Source organism: Melanostigma gelatinosum, assembly GCF_949748355.1.
Source record: "Melanostigma gelatinosum genome assembly, chromosome: 16".
NCBI lineage: Eukaryota > Metazoa > Chordata > Actinopteri > Perciformes > Zoarcidae > Melanostigma > Melanostigma gelatinosum.
Window position 1 is genome coordinate 22,171,763 of NC_136649.1, and position 23,339 is coordinate 22,195,101.

General features: G+C 47.1%; 1 protein-coding gene across 2 annotated transcripts in view; it reads left to right on the forward strand.

Moving 5' to 3' along the window:
* LOC306790456 (protein jagged-2-like) overlaps positions 1-21,210 on the forward strand; it is a 45,455-nt gene extending 24,245 nt beyond the window's left edge. The window contains exons 6-26 of one of the 2 annotated variants that reach the window (XM_079286721.1): positions 1,567-1,697; positions 2,028-2,147; positions 2,300-2,413; positions 2,668-2,781; positions 4,411-4,524; positions 6,444-6,490; positions 7,076-7,243; positions 7,344-7,494; positions 7,630-7,794; positions 8,615-8,728; positions 9,375-9,488; positions 9,961-10,074; positions 10,208-10,324; positions 10,651-10,678; positions 12,419-12,504; positions 13,027-13,140; positions 13,232-13,347; positions 13,435-13,695; positions 14,350-14,481; positions 17,878-18,037; positions 18,250-21,210. In XM_079286721.1, coding sequence (XP_079142847.1) covers positions 1,567-1,697; positions 2,028-2,147; positions 2,300-2,413; positions 2,668-2,781; positions 4,411-4,524; positions 6,444-6,490; positions 7,076-7,243; positions 7,344-7,494; positions 7,630-7,794; positions 8,615-8,728; positions 9,375-9,488; positions 9,961-10,074; positions 10,208-10,324; positions 10,651-10,678; positions 12,419-12,504; positions 13,027-13,140; positions 13,232-13,347; positions 13,435-13,695; positions 14,350-14,481; positions 17,878-18,037; positions 18,250-18,764 — 2,995 coding nt within the window. In that variant the 3' untranslated portion in view covers positions 18,765-21,210. The remainder of the gene's footprint in view (positions 1-1,566; positions 1,698-2,027; positions 2,148-2,299; positions 2,414-2,667; positions 2,782-4,410; positions 4,525-6,443; positions 6,491-7,075; positions 7,244-7,343; positions 7,495-7,629; positions 7,795-8,614; positions 8,729-9,374; positions 9,489-9,960; positions 10,075-10,207; positions 10,325-10,650; positions 10,679-12,418; positions 12,505-13,026; positions 13,141-13,231; positions 13,348-13,434; positions 13,696-14,349; positions 14,482-17,877; positions 18,038-18,249) is intronic. The other variant, XM_079286722.1, reaches the window with a different exon arrangement.
* Positions 21,211-23,339: the final 2,129 nt, after the last annotated feature.

Consider the following 23,339-nt stretch of genomic DNA (forward strand, 5'->3'; position numbering starts at 1 on the left):
CACGCACACACACACACACACACAGACACACACACACACACACGCACGCACACACACACACACACACACACACACGCACACACACACATAGCAGAGCAGATTGAAGTTGTTGTGCTCGTGCTTCCGTGCGTGCTTTCAACCAAACCAGATCTTGGTCCGAGCAGCATTTTTATTTTGTCAATCTTTCCCATGAAACCATAAATATCAGCACAGATGGAAAACTGTCATTTGGACACCAGCGTCCTACAGCAGTGTAGCAGTGTGTGGGTAGAAGCCATTTAGAAGTGTTTGTGAGTTGCCGTGGAAGAGGGGATTGGGGGAGGGGGAGGGGGGAGGGAGGGGGTTGCTCCCTAAAATAGCCCCGACTGAGAAATGACAGGACAGGTGGGGCAAGGTTACCGCTGGCCTTGGAATAACAGAGTGCTGCCATAAACCAACAGATTAGCGAACCCTCCGCCGGCCTCCCGGTCCAGACGACTCGCCCTCGCTCACTAAACCCGCCGCTCATTCCAGGTCTGACCTCCGCGCAGCTCCTTCGACAATCAGGTCTCCTCATCCTCCGTCTTACTTCCTGAACACAAGTCGTGTGTTACAATACTGCCGATGTGTCCATGTAGCTTTTAAGTAACTTGTTAAACAAAAAAGCCAAACTTTCTATGGTTTCAGCTTCTCCAAGGTGAGGATTTGCTGCTTCGTAATTGTTTTGCTGTCATTGGATCATCGTCTGTAGAAGAGAAGATGAATGAAGCTATCAGAGGTTGATGAATGATGATGAAAGGATTCATCATTCGCTGCAGCTCGTGTTGAGTGTTTCCATAAACATCTTACTTACTAGATTTAAATCTAAATACAAAACTTTATTTAAAAAATAGGTTATGGGTTCAATTAACGCCAAAAGTTAATTGATGAGAGTTTTTTTTTTGCAAAGTTACTCACAGCAACACTAAAAAAACCGTGTTGCTGTGACCCAATCAGTGTCTGTCCTCTTTCTCATCCATATGTCCTGCACGAAGAAGTCTTTGTGTGTGTGTGTGTGTGTGTGTGTGTGTGTGTGTGTGTGTGTGTGTGTGTGTGTGTGTGTGTGTGTGTGTGTGTGTATGTATATAAAACGTTTGGCACGTACAGCGGCCTCCGTGTTGGGACGTGTAACTGGCATCGAGCGCTCCTCTGTGTCTTCACACATTTAAACATATTCATCACTTGCTTGTTGTCGCGACCTGACTATCGCTGCTCCTTTGGTCACGGCCAGCTGCCTCTGCGGTGAGTGCATCTGTGTGGTGTTCCCCGAGGCCGTGGCTGTGAACAGGAACACCTTGTCAGTGTGCTTGTGCAATAAGACGCTCTTATTTTAGTCACAAAAAGAATCCACTCAGCCACCGCTGCAGCCGCTGAACTCTGTGGACTGTTTTCACTCAACATCAGCATATTTGAGTGAAATGGACTCGTTGGGTAGATACTCCCTCCTTTCTCTAGTTTGGGGGTTCAGATCACTTCAGGAAGGAAGCACATGAGACGGGGAAGAAGGAATGGAGGTGGAAGAATGAAACTGTGAGCCGTGTGTTGCAGGTGTAACTACGGCTGGCAGGGGCCGCTCTGTGACGAGTGCCTGCCGTATCCCGGCTGTGTTCACAGCACCTGCAACGAGCCCTGGCAGTGCACCTGTGAGAAGAACTGGGGCGGGCTGCTCTGTGACAAAGGTCAGATCTCACAATGTTCACGTAATGCCATCGTCTGCATATCTGCAAGTCCTAAGAGTCAACAGGAGCGGAGTCTCAGAGCATTCCGATGTCTTTACAAGCTGAACCTGACATTGTGATGATGTAGAAATTCAGATTTCTGTCTTCTCCTTTGTTTCGATGGCTTTCCATGCGTTCTTAAAATCACTGAGCAGAAACTGGCTTGAGTCGTGTTGATGTCATGTTATCTCAGAACGATAGCTATCGTCGTGTTTCCACTCACTCATTTCCACGCGCGTTGTGAAGTAGAGTGAAGCAGCGTCGGTCACATCGGTGTTCTTCGCTGTGCAGATCTGAACTACTGCGGCACCAACCGTCCCTGCAAGAACGGAGGGACGTGCATGAACACGGAGCCGGACGAGTATAACTGCGCCTGTCCAGACGGCTACTCCGGCAAGAACTGTGAGATCGGTGAGTCTGTCAATCAAACAAACCGCGGCCGAACAATCCCGTCGTGTTGTTCTGTGCCGCGTCACGTTCAGAGTGACGTTCTGAGGAGCCGGATGAAATGTGACGAAAGCTTTCTGAGCGTTCCTGCGTTTCTCTGATTTATTTCTCTCCAGCGGAGCACGCCTGTGTTTCCAACCCCTGTGCCAACGGCGGCACCTGCCATGAAGTGCCGTCAGGCTTTGAGTGTCACTGTCCAGCAGGCTGGTCCGGGCCGACCTGTGCTAAAGGTGAGGGGTCTACGACCCGTTGATTATAACTACTGTTATCCATTTATGCAGTTTTCTCTTCTTTTTTTGGTTTGTGTTTCTCTAATGTTCTTATGTGAACACATCAGAGATTGACATTAAGCACTTCTGGTGATCGTAAGAAAGAAAATGTACGATTATTTGGACAATTATTATTATTTATTCACATGCAAAACACATAATATGTTGGAAGCTTGAGTTTTTGAAGTGAACAACCGTCTGGTTTCTGTTTTCAGACACGGATGAATGTGCCTCCAGCCCCTGTGCTCAGGGTGGAACCTGCATGGACATGGAGAACGGCTTCGAGTGCCTCTGTCCTCCTCAGTGGACGGGCAAGACCTGCCAGATCGGTACGTCTCATTCATGTGTCTCAATCACTGCTGCACGGTGGGTGATGTTCTGCTGTGATGAAGCCGGCGTGTGTGTGAGTGTGTTGCACCGACAGTGAATGCCAATGCGTCCGAATTCCTTTTCCAGGAATCCCCATTTGCTTGCAGAGTTCCAGCATCTCTGTGTGTTTGTTTATCCCGCCCCGTCGTTTAACCAGTAGTATTACTGCAGGATCGTTTCAAATGAGAGAGAGTGTGTGTGTGTGTGTGTGTGTGTGTGTGTGTGTGTGTGTGTGTGTGTGTGTGTGTGTGTGTGTGTGTGTGTGTGTGTGTGTGTGTGTGTGTGTGTGTGTGTGTGTGTGTATATGCACGCCCAACGGAGACGCTCGCTGGGTTTCATCTGCAACTCGAGCCAGGTGACTTGAGTAAAGCTAAAAATAACCCGCCTGGCAACTGCTAGCCTTGGGACAACATACAGTCCAGCGGGGGGGTTATCTTTGGCTGCGGACTGGGCGTAGCTGGTTGCATGTACGCTACGGTGAGGCGACGCAGCGGAGCCCTCACCCCCTTCGACCTCAGCCAGGAAACACTTCATAAGCTGTAAACAAGCGGGGAGCCACCGAAACGCTTCGGTTTGCGTTACAGATTCGCAGAGCGCTCAGCCTTTCCGGGAACGAGGTGGCACCTGAGAGGGGAGAGGGGGGGGGGAGGGGAGAGGGGGGAGGGGAGTAGTGGTAGTGGGGGAGGTTGGGTTTTTGGGAATGGGTTGGGGTGTTTGGTTTCAGCTCCCAGCAGGTGCCGCTCACCTCCTGGGAGTAGTATTAATGCACTGTGTCGGTTTATAGTGAGCGCGGCGGGCGCCCTCTGAAACTGACCACTTGGAATGCCGCAGGTTGGCCTTCAGGGAATGCCATAGAGAGACATTAACCCCCGAGGGAGGGGGACGGGGGGGAATGAGCAGCGATGGAAAGCATGAAACCCTGTCAGACATGAACTTCACTCTGTAAATGTTCTGGCTGTCTGACAATGTTTGAGTTGTTTACCCGTAAAAGTCACGACAGTAATCTGACTACATGGTACCAAGTTACAACTGAATATGAATATTCGAGACTTTAAATGTGCCACACTGTAATAAACGTCTCCCTTTAACATCATATCGACATATGCACGAAGACATAAAGTCAAGTTAACATGAATACTGTGAATGAGACAGTTTGAATTCGTACATGTGTTCATAAAAGATGATTTTTTTTCCTCATGAGAAGAAATGAAAGCCATTAAAAAAAACAATCATTGAGCTGCAAAATAAGATGTCAATTCCTCGACTGATGCACCTTTTAAAACTTCCTTCAGAGCGACAGAAGTCTAATATTGTGCGAGCGTTGCAGCTCTTTCCAAAACATTTCTGTAACAGAGTCCTACGCTTGAAAGACCAAAAGGCATTTTTGTAGCTGAAGCCAGCAATGTCGCAGGTTAAATGCCTTGAAGGCGCATCAACAGAGTTGGAAGTCAAGAGTTCAGAGGAGTCCTCCGGCCTTCAACCATGATTCCAGTGTGTTCTCGACACATGAAGCTGCGCTTGGTGACGGGGCTCCTGAGCAGCTTCTCAGCTCTCTCATGCATTCTCTCTTGTGTCTCTCGTCTTTGCAGACGTTAATGAGTGTGCGGGGAAGCCTTGCCTCAATGCTTACCCTTGCAAAAACTTGATTGGGGGATATCACTGTGCCTGCTTTCGTGGATGGGTTGGCAAGAACTGTGACATCAGTTAGTATCAATCCAGCAAATCATTGGTCCTCAGCCTCTTTGAACCTGCTGCACCGACAGACCCGAGGCTGTCCTCTCCGCTGGCTAGCTTCTGTTCTGCTGGCTAGCTTCTGTTCCGCTGGCTAGCTTCCTCTCCGCTGGCTAGCTTCTGTTCCGCTGGCTAGCTTCTGTTCCGCTGGCTAGCTTCCTCTCCGCTGGCTAGCTTCCTCTCCGCTGGCTAGCTTCTGTTCCGCTGGCTTCTTCTCACTTTTCTTTCTGAAAGGCCAAAACATGTTTCAGTGGTTTTCTGTTATTATGGAGACATTAGTATTTACTGTTATACTGGACAGTAAAATGTGAACACATGACTTCTACCAAGAGAAACAATCCTTGCCAGGAAATCAACGTATCTAATAATCTCTAATGGGCAAAATAAGCAGTGCTTTCATGCTTTAAATGGAAAGTTCTTTGAGTTTTCTAGAATGACAAAATCTTAGAATAACGATTTAACGCCAGACGCAACAGCTCCTATTTGATAGCATACAAGTGGCTCAGACCAGGAGCGTTTCTATGTTCCTAACCTCCTGTGTCCCTAGGGTTCTATGTTCACAAGGTTCTATGTCCCTAGGGTTCTATGTTCACAAGGTCCTGTGTTCACAAGGTCCTATGTCCCTAGGGTTCTATGTTCACAAGGTTCTATGTCCCTAGGGTTCTATGTTCACAAGGTCCTTTGTTTCCGATTTCAATTTTATGTTACACAAAGTAAACTTTTCAAAAGGTTTTATTTGTCAGGGACTTTTTTTCCATGTTTGTTCTATGTTTAACTCGATGCTATGTTCCCTTTGACGAGTTCCCACAACAGCGTATGTCCTTTTCAGTGACAGGAGCTGGGGAACCAGCCTGTTCTCGGTCCCAGGTTGTCAAGAACGTACTTATTTTAACCCAAACCACAAACCTTTCCCAAACCAAACCAAGTAGTTTTGTTGCCTAAACCTAAATGACTCCAAAAGGTTCCTGACCAAGAGTCCGTATGTGACAAGTTGTGAATACGAGCGGGTGCGGGGGAGGACCCTAGGTACATTGACCGCTGGGAACAAAGGACCCTTTGTCATGGTCCTATTATGTGCCATATAAATCTGGGGAACAAAGGACCCTAGAACCGTAGGAAGGACCCCCTAAGATCCTCGACATGCTGGATGCTCAAAACTAATTCTAGCTTTTTGTTGCTGGATCACAAGTTGTTTCACAAATCTCCTCCAGCGGTGAATGCTGATTCATCTCCCAGCTCTCATGACGTACGCTGTACGATAGTGGGTCAGACCACGGAGATGTTTTGCTGTTGAGCTTGCAAGATAATCGTAGCTTTTTCTTGTTGAAATATTACTGGAAGCTAAAGTTGTATGTGCTCATTAGTCTCACAATATGGACGCAGAAACCCGTTTTACCACACGCCCCATGAGGCGTTGGCAGCGTGCTAATGTTCGAGACTTTTGTATTGTGCAATGCTAGCAACAGAAATGTGGGCTCCTCGATGGATACGCATTCATCTGGATAGAAAACAACAGCAACATGTTTGGGCTTTTCCGATTGAGCGATGACGGAAGTTAAAGAAGCCGGTGGAACGTTCATTCTCCTCTCCCGCCTCTTAGATGGCTGTTTACACCTGCCGCTCCCTGACCTAACTCCTCTAAGCTACATGACTTGTGTTTTTCCTGACGGTTGTAAATCCTTCAGAGGAAATCTTGAGGGGCAGTTTGGTTTCATTGCATGTTCTCACTGCACCTCTGAATCTGCATCCCAGGCATGGATCTCTTTGCTTTGATTGCATCGAACCACTTCTCTGTAGCAGCTGCATGTTCCCCGCACCAATGCATGTTCCCCTTCCCGGTTTGTCAAACTCAAATCTCATATTTTCTCTCGATTTTGTTTTTTATTCTCAGATCTGAGCAGCTGTCACGGTCAGTGTCAGAACGGGGGGACCTGCAAGGTGAGAATCACAGATGTCAAGAGTTCCTATAGCTTTCATTAACATCGACGTGTTAAAGGTGCTGAGCTGATCGACTCATTAGCGTAACATGATGAGGTAATTGAGTTGGAACAAGATTATAGATCTTCAAAGTACCTCAGAAGATCTGCTGGAGGATATCATGGTTCTGAAACATTGGTTGCTAACTTGTACTGCCTGAAGCTTTTCTTGTTCCCAACAGAAACACAAAGCCAGATATAAACGACGTAGTTCGGTTTAAAAACTTGTTTTTTACTGAGCCGTGTCCTATATTGACATATATTGTTGGGAAACTTCACCCAAGCCCAGGTTTTCAACTTTCAACTACATGTTGCCATTTCATTAAATATAATACCCTTGATGTTGTTATAATTCCCAATATTCCCAAATCTCTGTCTCGCTCACTTTTGAAGTTCTGACTTGTGTGTCCTGTTGAGTGCTTGTTTTCTTTAACGATAAATGAACGCCTCACCTTTTATTGGGCAAAAAAAACCCTATAAGTTGGAAGCTCTGCCACTTTGATCATCTGCATTTGAGTGGAATATGACGGCAGGCTTTCTGTTCCAGAAGGGAGCCAGAGGCTGCGTTTGCCAGGCGGGATTCGTGGGTCGGCACTGCGAGCTTCAGAGGAACCGCTGTGCCAGCGGTCCCTGTAGGAACGGTGGGCGCTGCCACGCCCTGCTGGACGGCTTCATGTGTGAATGCCCGCAGGGCTTCGCTGGTACAACTTGTGAGGTGAGGACTAGATCCAGCGAGTAAACAACAACAACAAGCACTCAGCTCCATTTCATTGTTTGTGAGAACACACCTCTACCTCCCTGTTTTCCATCTGCAGGTGCAGAACGACCCCTGCAGCCCGAACCCATGTCACAACAAGGCCCAGTGCCACAGCCTAATGGGCAACTTCTACTGCAGCTGCCCCGACGATTACGAGGGCAGAACCTGTTCGGAGCTCAAGGACCACTGCAAGACCAACCAGTGTCAAGGTAGCACGGCACCCGGGGAGCCCTGGTGTCTTAGATCTCAAGAACGATTTCAATCAACCAGCCGGCAGTAAGACGTATCATCTCTCTTCCAACGTTCTGATCCTCTCTTTCTGTCCCCACTTCTGTATCCCCAAGTGATTGACAGTTGCACCGTAGCCGTGGCAACCAATGACACCCAAAAGCGGGTGTGGCACATCTCATCCAATGTGTGCGGTCCCCACGGCCGCTGCATCAGCCTGCCTGCCGGGAACTTCAGCTGCTCCTGTGAGCCGGGATTCACTGGCACCTACTGCCACGAGAGTGAGTCATTGTTAGCCCCACACACACACACACACACACACACACACACACACACACACACACACACACACACACACACACACACACACACACACACAAACACAAATACATGTAACACACAGACTATATTTACCATCACTGGGAACCACATGACTCTTACGGTAATACAGACTCCAGTTTCACTCCTCGTCTCTCTTAGTTTAGTTTCATCACAAAAGGAAACATCAGCAGGAAAATACTGATACATGATTTTGCCTGTTATGAGGTTTTTTGTTTTGTTCGCTCACAGGATGCTTTGAATTCTTTCCAACAGACTCACCCATTGTCTCTCGTTGATGATAGTAACATGATAGACATTTGTTTACCTCTGAAATGTAAAAAAGATAAAAACATGGTGATTGTAATTTGATATATTCCCACTTTATACACAAAGCTGATGCTCATACAGCAAGTGGGCAAAACTATTTGTTCATCAGTTTAACAAGAACAAAAAACTGACGCGCAGCCTGAACTCAATTTGTATCCGTGCACAGAAGAAAAATAGGCAAAAATTTAAAAATATTTTGGTATATATTTTAAATTCTTTGGATTTTATCCGTTTTATTTTTTTTTAATTCAGGGAATTAAGGGAGGGAGTCCTGGTTTCACACATAAAAGAAACAATTGACAGACTTTCAAACATAACAGCAAAACATTGAAAACAACATGAAAACCTCCCATAAAAGACACAAATAACAGACTTAAAACAAACGAATAACTTAATAACTCAGTAAAAAAAGAACCTAACATCGGTAAATGTCTCTCCTCTCTCTGCCTGCAGACATCAATGACTGTGCGTCATCCCCCTGTAAGAACGGAGGCACTTGCATCGATGGGATCAACTCCTTCCAGTGTTTCTGCCCAGACGGCTGGGAGGGCAGTCTATGTGATGTTGGTGAGTATGTGTGTGTACCTGTGTGTGTGTGTGTCGGAGAGAACTGGGTGTTTGGGGTTCGACGTGAGCAGCAGGCTGAGACTAAACAATGGAGGATGTGTTGTGCAGATGAAAACAAGCAGAGCCATGTGGTCACGTTACCAGCTGACTGATTCTAAATCTGTTCTGAAGTTCTAAGTCGGTCAGTGTGCACATTTGTAGATGACACTGTTCTTTATGTTCGTGTTTTGAGATGATCTCCGTCTCTCTCTCATGACAACAGGGCCCATCTATTCAATCATATTCTATGTTTAAATACTAGATACATCAGACACTGAAACTTTAATTATTTTTACCAATTTGTTGCTGCATTAAAATGATTTACATATGAATTGTAATTCATGCTAATTTTAGAGATTTGTTTTGCAGGTATAATATTTATTATTATTATTATTATTATTATTATTATTATTATTATTATTATTATAGCTAGGTATAGGCCCATACCCAAAGCCATGGTTTTTGGGACTGAAAAAGGGGGATCTGTGTGTCCCCAATGAAGACTCTACTGAACAAACATCAATATAACATAATAATAGTTCAATAATTTGAAGATAAATACAAATCAATGTAGAATCAATGACTTAAACAACTGGCTTTGTTCCAGATGTGAACGAGTGCAACAGGAGCCCGTGTCAGAACGGAGGCCGATGTGTCGACCTGCTCAACGACTTCTACTGCAACTGTGTGGACAACTGGAAGGGGAAGACCTGCCACTCACGTAAGTGTGGGACCGTGAGCACCAACCATCGGTAGTAGGTGGTGAATCCAACTTTACATACTAGTTATTGACTGATCATAATGATAATTGTGTTTATTGATTTTTAGTATGTTTGTAAAACATCCATAAGCATTATTTCATATAACTCCCATAGTTCATCAACACTATGATGCATTGATTAAATGATATCTTTTTGACTTCACTTGATAAACAATGATTATATTATATTATAACTATTCGTATGATTATCAGGCATTACAGACTTAGGCGTCATAGAAAATGGTGTGATCAAGTTGCAATAGTTTATGAAAACTAGTTTTTTATTGTCATAGTGCGTCTTAATCTTTCCTCTGGGCCGCGGTGCAGACTTGTCCTCCCCTCTGAACACGTACTTCAAAGCTACTCACCAACGGCACAGAGTCCAATGAAACCTCTTACAACCCTCTTCCTCCCAATGCTGCCTCCTCTGCAGGTGAGAGCCAGTGCGACTCCTCCACCTGCAGCAACGGAGGGACGTGCTACGACCACGGAGACTCCTTCCTGTGCAGCTGCCCGTCGGGCTGGGGCGGCAGCACCTGCAACACAGGTCAGAGACTCACCCGGCTGCTGACCCACAACGCCGGCGCCATCACGGCCCAGAGAGCAGCTCTCCCGCCGCGCGCTGGTCTGAACAACAACATTGTCGTTAAAAGGGAATCTCTGGTTTTTGTTTTTTTTAGCCAAGAACAGCACATGTGACTCGGGTCCGTGTGAGAACGGCGGGACGTGTGTCGGAGGGGGCGACGCCTTCACCTGCATCTGCAAGGACGGCTGGGAGGGATCCAGCTGTGCACAGAGTACGTCTCCGTTAGAGGCCGCGGGGATGAGATCCATATTCACCTTAAAAATACTGTGAATAAATGATCACTTTAAAGTTTGAACCACCGCGAGCTGGAGCTCAGCTGCTTATTATTCAGCACCAAGTTACAAAATGACTGTAAAGTAACATCAGTCAGTGGTGATTTGTGAAACTCTGAAATGACTTCAGTGTTTAAGCTTCTGCTTTGTTGACCGTCTGTTGCAGCTGAAGTTGAATCAAAGTTCCTCGTCCTCACTCAGGGGTTGTGGCAGGAATTTCAATTCTAAACTTACTGATTGATATTTTCTTTTTTCTCTCTTGCAGATGTCGACGACTGCAATCCACATCCCTGGTGAGACGGATTCATTTTCATAATCATCTCAAATGTTTTTTTCCAGCAGAAATGCAATGTGTTGCTGCTGGTTGTGGCTTTACGTTCAGTTAACGTGTGTTGAAGGCTGACGGCTGCAGCTTAAATGCATCTCTGTCTGTTGGATTCTTGAACTGGTACAGACAGAAGAAGCTCACCTGTAGAAACCTGTTTCTACAGGTTCCTCTCTCTCCATTGGCACACTGTTGTCTGTGTTGGTGTAAATATGACGTCTGTGACCTGGTATGAACTTCACCTCACTTGCTCTTTGGGAGCTGATTCAGCCCTGAACTCCAGCAGCTCTTTACCTCTGCCGGGTGCAGCCACCCTTCATCTTCTCCTCTCGCTCGTCTTCATGTCGAAACATCAGCTCGGCTGACGCTTGCGGCTGGCCGGGTTTCCCACAGACTCTCACACTTTGCTCTCATTCTGCAAATCTGATTTCATGCTGCCGATCTTCCCGTTAAAGGTTTTGGATGAAAACGGGATTTTTCCTTCTGTGATGTGAGGATTTCTGCTTTTGTATGATTTCTGATTCATATCATTGTTGTTAATTCATCATATTTGGGGTGTTGGACTGAACAAAACAAGACGTTTTTGACATTTGTATTGACGATATTAAAGCAGAAACCAGTGACCCCCCCCCCCCCCTCCCTTCCTCTCCTCCTCACCCGCCTCTTCAATGACTGACAGGTGGATTAGTGGTGGTTTTTCGGAGGAGGGGGTTCAGGGAGGGGGGGCAGGAGGGTGTGAAGAGCTGAGGTGTTGGGGGAGGCTGCTCAGTATGTGGTCTGCAGGGATTTACAGATGAAGTCTGGACATTGATCAGGGATCAGCTTCAGCCTGCGACACTCAGAGTCTCTGCAAGCGCTGGGGAAATAGAAACAGTCCGATAGTTTGAAGCCCAGAGTCAAACCTCAGCGGGTCCATACGGCCCTCCAGCCTCTGGTGGAGGTGGAGCTTCATCTGAGGGGAGTTCTCGTTCGGTCTGAAGACGAGGAGCCAAGAGGAGAAGTTTCTGTGACAACCGGTGGAAATATTTTTGCTCCAAACTGGTCCCTTCTGCAGACGTTGTGTTGAGAGGATGTAATGATGCACGGGTGAAGGGTGGTTTGTGGTCTCGGCATGAAACCTCCTTGGAAATGTCCAGCGCCGTGTGAACGAGCTTAAGCTGTTGAGCTGACGTCACGCGGCTCAGCGGGCAGGTTGAGGCAACGTTGATCTTCTGCAGTACTTTTGGTTTAAAGCGTGCAATAAACAGCAGATATCAGTCTGAACATCTCTGCTCCGGTATTCCTGTCAGAGACGCACAATCACTTCTCACAAATCAGACGTATCAGCGACCAGAGGGAAGGGTTGAGACGCAGGGCATTGATTTATAGCGTTTTAAAAGCTCGCCTGCAAAGAGAAGCAGAAGCTGTTCCCCCCTCGGGGAGGAGATTTAGGAAAGAGCCAAGAATGAATTCTCTTTTTCCATCTCTGTTTGATAAGCTATACTTTGAATGTCCCCGTAGGGAAGAGAAAACCCTCAGACAGCTTCGCTGTAACGGCACGGACACACACATCCTACGACTGTGACACGAGACTCTCAATGCACAAAGGCAGGAGTGGATGTTTAACAGCGTTCAGCGTGTTTGGAACTGTTGTCTCTGCCTGTCTGATGTCCACAGATTGTTTGGAGGGACAGTGACGTCACACCTTGTCTCTGTTTCCTTTCCGCAGCTACAACGGCGGCATCTGCGTCGACGGCGTCAACTGGTTCCGCTGTGAATGCGCCCCGGGATTCGCCGGACCGGACTGCCGCATCAGTGAGTCCCTGGGAACCGGAGGGGGGGGGCGTGTGTGGAGGGGGTCAAAGGTGAAAGGCCGCGGCCGGGGGGGGGGGGGCAGCGCGAGCCGATTGTTTCGGGTCGACAGATTAGGAAGCCTTTTAGGAAGGCGGTCTTAACCTCTCCCCTCCGCGCTGAGCCGAGGTCAGTGCTGACGGGCCGGTGCGCTCTCCCGCGGCCCTCTGGGAGAAATCGCTTCAGAAAAGCCCTTTTCACAAGCAGAGTGTTCTCCAATTGAAGCGTTTCAAACCAAACTGCTATGAAACGGCATTGTGTGAAGAAAAGATCCCTCTGAGTTCCATCAGTCATTGAAGACGTTTGAATTCAACGTTCAAATCTCCCAAAGCTCCGTTTTCTCTCCTCTAAAGTTGAGCAACAGGCTGAACTTCCACTGAAACGCTTCTGCAGCTCCTGTTTTGCCTCTTTCGTCTGTCGATGAGGTATTTTATGACTCCTGTGAAAGTCACTGCGTGTGTGTTCAGCTCCGTGTTGTGTTCACAGACATAGATGAGTGTCAGTCGTCTCCTTGTGCCGATGGTTCGACCTGCGTGGATGAAATCAACGGCTACCGCTGCGTCTGTCCTCTGGGACACGCCGGACCTCGCTGTCAGAAGTGTGAGTACCGTAGAACCTCAATCGCAGCGTTTCCTGCAGTGCGATCGGTGAAGGGAAGAAGAATACTCACAACCTCCTTTCGTCCCTGCAGTCATCGGGCTCGGGAAGCCGTGCCGTCACTCCGGCTTGCAGTTTCCTCACGGCAGCCGGTGGGAGGAGGAGTGCAACGCCTGCCAGTGTGCCAACGGCTACGTCCGCTGCTCGAAGGTCAGGCCTTCGACCACTTCTAATCAGTTTGGCCAGTTTTTGTGAGCGACGCGACCGGATGGTCACTGAGGTGTCGTGTTCTTCCAGGTGAGGTGCGGTCGGCGGCCCTGCCTCCTCCCGAAGGCTCCGCCCGCCCCGGACGCGAACCCCCCGTCTTGCCCCGGAGGCCACGAGTGCGTGGAGCATCAGTTCCTCACCTGCTTCTCGCCGCCGTGCCACCAGTGGGGCGTGTGTTCGACGCCCGACCCGCCGACGCCCGTGCACACCAAGTGCGAGCCCAACAGCGGTTACCTCGACAACAGCTGCGCTCGCATCACGCTCATCTTCAAGAAGGACAAAGTGCCGCAGGTGAGAGACTTCCTGTCCGTCTTTAACGCTTATTCAACCATTTATCTCCGACTGGAGCTCTCTTTCTGAAGGCTTAAGCTTCTCAGGACCCAGACGTGTTCTAGTATTAATCCTCTCTTTCTATTGGCTGTGAGTGGAAGAGAGAGAAATGGTAAAAAAAAAAAGTTCTATTTAACAACAGAATATCTTCTTTGTTGTTGAAAAATGAAATCTTTTGTATGTGGTGGGGAAAAGGCTGACTCTGCATGAACCTGCATTCACAGTGTCCTCTCTTCTTGTTTACTACTGGATCATGATACCTCCGCTGGCGCCCTGCGGCAGGTCTGGATAGAGTTTTATGAATGGAAACGAGTCCGGTCCTCTGACAAGATACTGATCTGAGATCTGAGACACAGTCGTCGTCCCCCCCCCCCCCCCCCGCTGGGCTCTGATTGGCTGCAACTGAAACGGACTTAGGGGGAATTAGAAGCTGATTGTTGCTCGCCAGCAGTGCAGATACTAATCTGTGTGTGTGTGTGTGTGCGTGTGCGTGTGCGTGTGTGTGTGTGTGTGTGTGTGTGTGTGTGTGCGCGTGCGCGTGTGCGTGTGCGTGCGTGTGCGTGTGCGTGTGCGTGTGCGTGTGCGTGTGTGTGTGTGTGTGTGCGCGCGTCGCAGGGCACCACTGTAGAGAACATCTGCTCCGAGCTCAGGTACCTCCCCGTAACTCAGACGCTGGCCGAGGAGCGAGCGCTGCTCATCCTCTGTGACCTGTCCTACTCCAACAGTGACGCCGTGGAGGTCGCCATGGTGAATATTACACACACACACACACACACACACACACTGATATGTGTTATTGACCCAATCATGAGACTGTCTATTGATCCACAATTGGATACAACAGAAAGTTAAAATACTCATTATTATTAATAACTAATGAATTAGTTGCCTTTGAAGAAGGCTTTGTTACTTTCTGTCAGACGCAGCTCTGATCTCTGAACACAGTGAGAGGACTAACGGCTCTCTGGTGTCTCTGAAGCCTTAAATTCAATTGTGAATGAATTCAAATCACTTTCATTTGGTGAACATTAATACAAAGAAAACAATGTGAATGTGTGTGCTGATGAAGGTTTGCTTCAGAAGGACTCTGGCTGAGATTGCTCCTCGCGGTAACTCAAACATCAGCCCCCTCTTTGTCTTATTAAAAGGTAATTGTGGTCTCAAAACGTTGGTCTTATTTTCATATTCTCGTCCCTTCTTTCCATCACTTCCGACGACATTAAGAACGCTGCAACGAAGTTGAGCAGCACGAGAAACGAGCAGTTCAACCAGATTATGTAGACCACTTCATACCGTGAGTTTGATCTGTAAATACATGAGGTCATCGGCTCATGCAGGTATATAAGTAACACACCTACAGCTTCAGACTCTCACTTTCCCTCTTTTCTTCCCCCACTTTATGAAATCACACTCAATTTGTGACTGCAAATCGTTTCCAGAGGAGTCCAGAGAAATCGTAACTTTTGTATTCATGGCTCTTCCCTCTTTGTTAAAAAAAGAGAAAGAGAAAAGGAACAGATAGAAGAGGGAGAGGCCTTTGAAGCTTTTGACAACATCTGGATGAGATTTAGGTTTCTGTTGGGACACCTTGCTGATCTCTGCTCTGCTTCTCTTTCTCCTCCTTTTTCTCTTTCTGCGTCTTTGTTGCTGTCTTTTCTTCCCTCTCTCCCTCTCTCTCTTCCCTCTCTCTTCCCTCTCTCTCTCTCTCTCTCTCTCTCTCTCTCTTCCCTCTCTCTTCCCTCTCTCTCTCTCTCTCTCTCTCTCTCTTCCCTCTCTTCCCTCTCTCTCTCTCTCTCTCTTCCCTCTCTCTCTCTCTCTCTCTCTCTCTCTCTTCCCTCTCTCTCTTCCCTCTCTCTTCCCTCTCTCTCTCTCTTCCCTCTCTCTCGCTCGCTCTCTCGCTCGCTCTCTCTCTTCCCTCTCTCCCTCTCTCTCTGTCTTCCCTCTCTCTTCCCTCTCTCCCTCTCTCTCTCTCTTCCCTCTCTCTTCCCTCTCTCTCTCTCTCTCTCTCTTCCCTCTCTCTTCCCTCTCTCTCTCTCTCTCTCTCTCTCTCTCTCTCTCTTCCCTCTCTTCCCTCTCTCTCTCTCTCTCTTCCCTCTCTCTCTCTCTCTCTCTCTCTCTTCCCTCTCTCTCTTCCCTCTCTCTTCCCTCTCTCTCTCTCTTCCCTCTCTCTCTCTCTCTTCCCTCTCTCTTCCCTCTCTCTCTCCCCTGCTTCTTCCTCTCTCGGCCACCCAGACTCGAGGGGCTCTAAGCTGTTAATGGAGGGGATTAGTTCTTGCTCCTCTGATGTTTGCAGGCCTGTTTTGAGCGACAGATACAGGAAAAGGAGTGGCGAACCGGACATCCACCCAAACTCCACAACCTAAAAAAATAAAACCTCACTCCCACTCTGGCGACTCGTGTTGCAGCGAAATGTCAGCGCTCATTTCCAAGTGTGGGTGAAATCTCTATAATCCCGGCGAGCCTCGGGGAGTCGATTTATTCTCTTCTCCAACGGCTCTCGGTGTGTTTGTAAAACCCCTGAAACGCTCCGCTGAGAGGCCTCCGACCTGAGCGGGGAACAAGTGCTTCAGTGTGTGTGTGTGTGTGTGTGTGTGAGAGAGAGAAAGATGAGCGCTGGGTTTGTCTTCCTCCCGGAGAGTGAAGCGTCCTCTGCTTTATCTGACCATGTTGAGGCTGCGTGCAGTGTGTTGGACGGAAGCTTTCGTTAAATGTTTGGAAGCAACGTTCAGCCACGGGAGCTCAGTCAGATATTTATTTATTTTTCGTCTGCATCCAATAAACTAGAGTCGTCTGACCGTCTGACCGTAGAAATGTTTATAAAACCCACTAACACCCACGAACATCTGGCTTCGGTCTCCAGCGGGAGAGGCTACAAATCGGGATTCATCGCCGGGACGAAGGGCTCTGCGGTGTTCTCGGTAATTGAACTGCTCCTGCTCTGATTGGAGGTGATGGAAACACGTTGAAGTGGATCGATAAGAAATAAAATCAGCACTCCTCAAAGCCGCAGGACTCCATTGACAGAAACCATAACTTTACCTCGCTGATCGTCAAAACACACGTCATTCAAACTCGTCTGAAACAAAGTGAAACTCACCAGAACCGTCTTTGTTTGTCTTTCCACTGTTCCAACAATCACCAGCTCTGGTTTGGTTGAATTAAACCCTTAAATCACAGAGTTAGACGTGACAAGAAACGGTTAAATGAGCTCCTCAAAGACACCAGCCTCCGTTGACAGAAGCAGTAATGTAACCTCCCCGTCATTCAAACTCGACAGAAACAAAACGGATCATCGAATAACCCTTAAATAACCCTCATGCCTTTCAACACTTATGTCTCAACATGTTTTTTAATGCTTCACTGTCACTTCAAGTATCTAAATAAGGCAAAAAATGCCCCCAAAAATAATGATGAAGTGAAGTAAACGACGACTCTGGCAAGCATTCGATCCCAACTCTCAGTAGTTGATCATTGCGGTCACAGTCGGCGTTGCCGTGACGCGGCCTGTCCGTCACGGCGGGGGGGCGGGGCTAGAGGTGTGTGAATGAGCTGCTGATTGTCTCAGGAGAAGAAAAGAGGAGTGTTTGTCCCGAGCGGGGAGCACAGCTGGCCTGTTCTCTATTGTTTGTCCTAATTGAACTGCGCAGCACACAGCTAATCCCCCCCCCCCCTCCCCCCAGCCTTTGCTCTCACCCTCAGCACCTTATTAGGCAATTAACTCCACCCTCTGTGGTCTCAGCGGGGGGGTGTCTGAGGCCTGCCAGATGTTAGGATGAGAATCTCTTTTATTCTGACGGGTGAATGTGTGTTTTTCTCCTTCTCTTGTTTTCTTGTCCTGCATAGCCTCCAGCCACACTGACCATGTGGCAAATGAGCTTCGTTTTCTTTCTCTACTGTTCTGATTGAATCACTGAACCACAAAACCAGTTTACAAAGTAGATCCGGAGCTTTCTGAGTGAATTCACTCAGAACTTCCTTAAAAACAAGCCATGCAGTTGAGAGCTGGGACTCGACTGTCAAAAACAAATTCACCCCGAATCTCAAATGTGGCCTCAAGCTGCTCCCCTTTGTCTTTCTTTGTAACATGTGGAATTCAGTGTAAATGCACAACGAATTGATTCCTGTCCTCCATGTGTGTCTCAGTCCTTTGAGCAGGACGGGCGGTCGAAGGACGGTGATCGAGGACAGATCCAGAAGGCGGCCAGCGCCATCATCGGTGCCCTCTCCAAACGCCACAACAGCACCGTCATGCTGGCCGTGGTGGAGGTCAAAGTGGAGACGCTGGTGGACCCGCCGCCTGTTGGTGAGTCACATGTCTCTCGTTCTTTGCTGTCATGAAACGTGGAGAACTGGGAATGAAATGAAAAGTCTGTCCTCTGGAACTAAAAACATGGGTTGGGGGGTCCTGGATGTAAATTCATCTTTATCGCCACCAGGCATCAGCCTGTAGGGAGATCGTGTGTTTATTCCCAGAGAAATGTCCCTCTAACATCTCCCCCCGACGTCCTCCTTCAGGTTACCTGGTCCCGGTACTGTGCGTCGTCTTCAGCGTCCTCTGGATCTTCTGCATCGTCGTTTGCGTCTGGTGGACCCGCAAGAGGAAGAAAGAGCGCGAGAGAGCGGCCCGATCCGAGGACACGGCGGTCAACAACCAGCTGGTGCTGAGGCCGAGCAACGCCCTCAAGGACAACCGCGACAAAGACATTCAGTACGAATGCAAGAAACTGATGGCCCCCACCGACAGGACGTGCGACGGGGCCGAGGGCGAGGAGGAAGGGGAGCAGGAGGAGGGGGAGCAGGAGGAAGACGAGGAGAGGGCGCCGGGCATGGGGGAGAAGTGTCCGCCGCAGAGGTGCTCCACGGCGGGGGCGCAGGACAGGGGGGTGACGGGCAGGGGAGGGGTCATCTGCACGTCACGCAGCGGCCCGGTCAAGGCGCCGCACCGGACGGCGTACAGCCCCAAAGACAACCGGTGTAAAAACCTGAACGCCGCCAAGCTCAGCGAGGACGTTAAAGACCACTATGTATGAACACACGGGGGCGGAGCGAAAGAAAGGAAAGAACTGCGATGTCTTCAACGTCACTGACTTCTCGACTCTGAACAAGTGAAGATTACAAATGCTTTAATTTTCTATTTTGACCTTATTTAACGACTTTGTCTGCAGCACGGAGGCTTGTTTTTACCAAAAGCCAATTCGCAAATAAAAAAGACAGAAAAATTAACAAAAAAAAAGACAGAAAAATCACGGCTTCTGGATCTTCTCGTCATTCTTCTGCAATCAAGAAGAATCTTCTCTTTTTCACCGCTCCAGATTATTTTTCGTACTTTCCCGCTTTGCCTCATCCGAGCTGGCGCTTCCCTTTCTTTGGACTGATGGTCATCGGCCCATTGGTGCGTCCGGCTCCTGTCTGCCTTAGCCCCAAACCGGCGGTCCTTTTCTACACTTCACATCATGTCTTTTCATGAAACAAAAAAACAAAAAAAGATTTTATATACATTTAAGTCCTTGCAAGTTGGCACAGAGAATCCACTGTATGATACCTGGCATGAGCATTTTTTGTTGTTTACATTCATAAACATCTTTTCCATTTTGTGTTGAGGCTTAAAGTTACGTATATCCTTTAAAATAATGATGTCACTGCTTCCTGCGAGTCCACATGATGATTCTTCAGTATTTGCTTCGGTAGAAAAGTGCCTTCAGCCCTTATTGTTATTATTATTTTTATTATTATTATTATTATTTTTATTTTTATTCTTATTCTTTTCCTCCTTTAGAGTTTATGCAGAATTTAACGACGTATAAAGGGAAAGATGTCCGAGCAACGACTCTTCATACCACACACAGGTTATTGTCTTTGCGATGTACATATGTAAATATGAAGAAATGGCTGTGTATATTTGAATTTAGTAACTTAAGTGATGCTTTGTGTCATAGTTATTCTAAAGACTGTTTTCGTGCTTGTTGTTTTTTTTATTTTAAATGATGTCATTCCGTTCATTAGTGTCTGTCGACATTATAACAGACGTTCAGAATCAGGAGCGCCGGTTTGAAAAGAAAACGCATCGTTCTTCGTTACGTGTTGTGATTGTTTGTTACAGAAACACTGAGAATGTCGATCTGTTTGTTTGGGATGTTAATCTTCGTGAGAGGTTATTGTTTTTAACCGACAGGCCGGTTCATTTTGAAGACTTTAGTTGAAAATTAAGTTGTAAGTTTCTGAGAGTTCAAATTATTTCAGAAAGGTTTTTCTACACCTACAAATGTTGATGTCTCATGGGCCATCCTTGCAAAAACCACCCAAATACAGCCATTTATTTTTTAACAAATGTATCCCAGTGTGCAAACTTAGAGCCGTTCCACACCCGCAAATTCAAATCATGGGCCAACCCTCCAAAAATAATCCCAAATGTCCCATTTCAATGCTCTGTGTTTCAGGAAGACAGCTTCTGGATGATGCTTTAGTCCACTGACGATTCTTCTGAAATTGTCTTTTCAGCTTTTTCCACATTTCACAGTTTCACGTCCGACAGGCTTCTCTGTACATACAGGTACATACAGGTTGTACTGCAGCAGCCGTCAGGCCAGCTTCCATGTTTTCCTTTTTGTGTGACGATATTTGAAAATGGAGAAAGCTTCAAGGTCTCTCAACCAAAGTCTGAAGAAATGAGACGTCAAACGTTCGTTCAGCCCGAACCAGTCGTCATCCTCGGTTCACTGTTACCGTCAATGCTGCAGGTTGGAAGTTGCAGGAATTAAAGGAACTGAAATGGTGTTTTGCTGCACTTCTTTTGTCCATTATTATAATGGCAGATACAACCCTAACCCTTCAGATATACAGCTGTTGAGTTTGGGATGTGATTTCACAGCTTCCGGTTTTGTTTCATCATATCTTAATCCCTTCAGTCAAAAGATCTGAGGACCCTCAACATACAGTAAAGTAGCCCCGTGCTGCATCGGGGAGTCGGGTCTTACACCAGCGCTGATGCGTCTGACTTCTATTTTCAGGGCAGTGTCCAAGACACCGAATCCCCTTCTAGACGAACCGAAAGGTGTGAGGTTTGAATGGGAATCGAGTGCGAGTCCTAAATGTTTAGCCCCGCCTCTCCTCCGTGTATCTATTCTGGTCTAATGAAGGGAACAGCTTGTTGTGGTTGTTGTCCAGTGTTTTGTAAAGTCTGTTTCTGCACTAAGAACACAAACGTTTCGCATCACATTAAAAAAACAAAAGTCTAATATTGTCGCTGTTTGTGGATGAACATTTCACTGTTTTTGTTAATTAACAATGCAAATCATTTTGAACCCAAATTCATATTCTGCCAGTAAATCCTACGTTGTGAGTCCCACAGGAGGGCCTGAATGTGCAGAACATATTTTGTACAAAAATTTGGTAAAAGTCTTGGTTTGTTAGTGGAATTTTTTTTTGTTTGTTCTTAGAACAATCTTATTATTTATTAAAGTATTTTATACCAAAGTTTATTGTGTTTTGTCTCCTTTTAAAAACAAAGAAGCTTTTCAAGGTGACTGCCTGTCGAGCTCATTGATGCGGTTCACAGTAACGCTTTCTGATTCATCAAAGTAACTTCCGATCATTTTCATACGATGGCTCCTTTATTATCCAGACAGTTAAACAAAAGCAGCTTACCGCTATAAACCGCAATAAAAAAAAGCCGTGGTATAATAACGAGTACAATGAGCAAGAAAATCATCGAAGGGAGGAGTCAAACAAACACAGGACTTTCACCCCGGAGTCCAGTGTTTCTGTCCCGCGTGAAACCAAAAGTAAACGTTGACTTTACGCTAATTACGTGACGAACAACGTCACGTAATTAGCGTAATTGACGTTACGAGGTTGTTTGATTTACGGTAGCTGTGTTGTCTGGTTACGATGTTCTTACGTTATTTGAACACAAACATGATCTTTTCTGTAACCTCAACCACGTAGTTCAGTTGCCCAAAACTCACCAATCGTTCCACAACGTTAACCACATGCCGTTGTGTGTTCCTGCAACCGTCATACGAGGCTGATATGAAACGTATTTACGGTTCAGAAACATTAAATACGCGAAACACGTATTTCTGCAGGTGAGCTCGCCGCATTTGTCGGATGTGGTCAGTAGGCGGTACATTTAAACATGTTTAATTAGAGAAATGTTAGTTGGTAAAATCATTAATTGGCTTTTGATTCAAAATGAGATGTCCAGCTTTTGTAAAAAAAAAAGTTGCATGTCCTTAAAAAAATGTAGAAAATGTTCTGTTTTTGTTGTTCTTTCTAAGATCATCAGTTTGAAAATATTTTACCACCTCGTACAGTCTCCAGGTAGCCAATCGGCCACCTCGCTGCCTCCCGCTTCATTCAGCGCCAGACCAATGAGGTGAGTCCTCCGCGTGCCTCCATCTGCCCCTCTAATGACACTGTGGGAAATGATTAACACCCCCCAGCTCTGCATGAAAGCCTTCCAGCAGCTGTGCTGGATATCCACACATGCTCGGTGGGACGTTATGTGCCGTGCCGTGTGTTCATTAACCCGGCAGTTGTTTGCGAAGAAGAATGGGAAACGTGTCTGGAATCCTGGATGGCGCGGCGCTCGGGTCACGCGCACAACGCGGCGCACCGCCGCTGACCCAGTTGGAGAGAAGCACAATGGAAGAGAGGACAGGAGATGATGACGAGATCGCGTGTCAACCTACAATGCAGCCTGTAAGCCGAGACCAGATTCCTGCAGGAGCTGGTTATAGTGAAGGCCGCTGGTCCATACTGGTGCACACTGGTTACTTGTTGGGCTTCATGGTGCTTGGTTCAAGGATTTGGGGACATCGAGCGGTGCGGTTGCAGATAAAAATCAACTGAACGTAAAAATGTGAAAGTCTCTCTAGAGCCAGTGTTTGGTTTGTCCGTTCTGGGCTACCGTAGAAACATGGCGGAGCAACATGGCAGACGGAAATACAACAACTCTTAGTTTCAGGAGATTACACACTAATGAAAACACAATTATTATTATCATATTTCATTTCTGCTAATAGATCCCCTGACCTTCTACACACTGGCCCTTTAAGACAGACTTAAAAATGTGAACCGCTCCTCAAAGTCCAGTGCTGTCTGCCGATTTGTGTCCCTTTAAATTGTGTTTACTGGCCAACAGATGTAGTTCTTATGACTTTGTAAGTGGAACATTTATTTTGACCCATTTGTTGTTCTATGATTCCTAAAAGTGTCATTGGAATGCAAAACCCCCCAAACCTTCTTTTACAAAGAACGTTGCCTTTTCACCAGAAAACTCACAATCTAAGCCATGCAAGACAGTCAGAAATACGACCTCATTCAGCTCATCATTCATTGGCTGCCTTAGTTGTCACTCACTCATGTGTGGTCGTTCATTGGCTGTCCTCAGGCCCCATGGCATCAGGTTAGCCAATGAGCAGCAGAACTCTCAAAGAAGAGAGGACTTCAGGAAGTGGCTGATATTTGTGATATTTTAGCAAAAATAAACGTGTGCGGAAGGTATCTGAGTGTCCCAGTGAATACCTGAGCGTGGAGGAGGCCGTGGTTGTACTTTTGGTGAGTTTTTGGTGTGGTTTTATTTTCACTTTTTGGGTTGTTTTTAA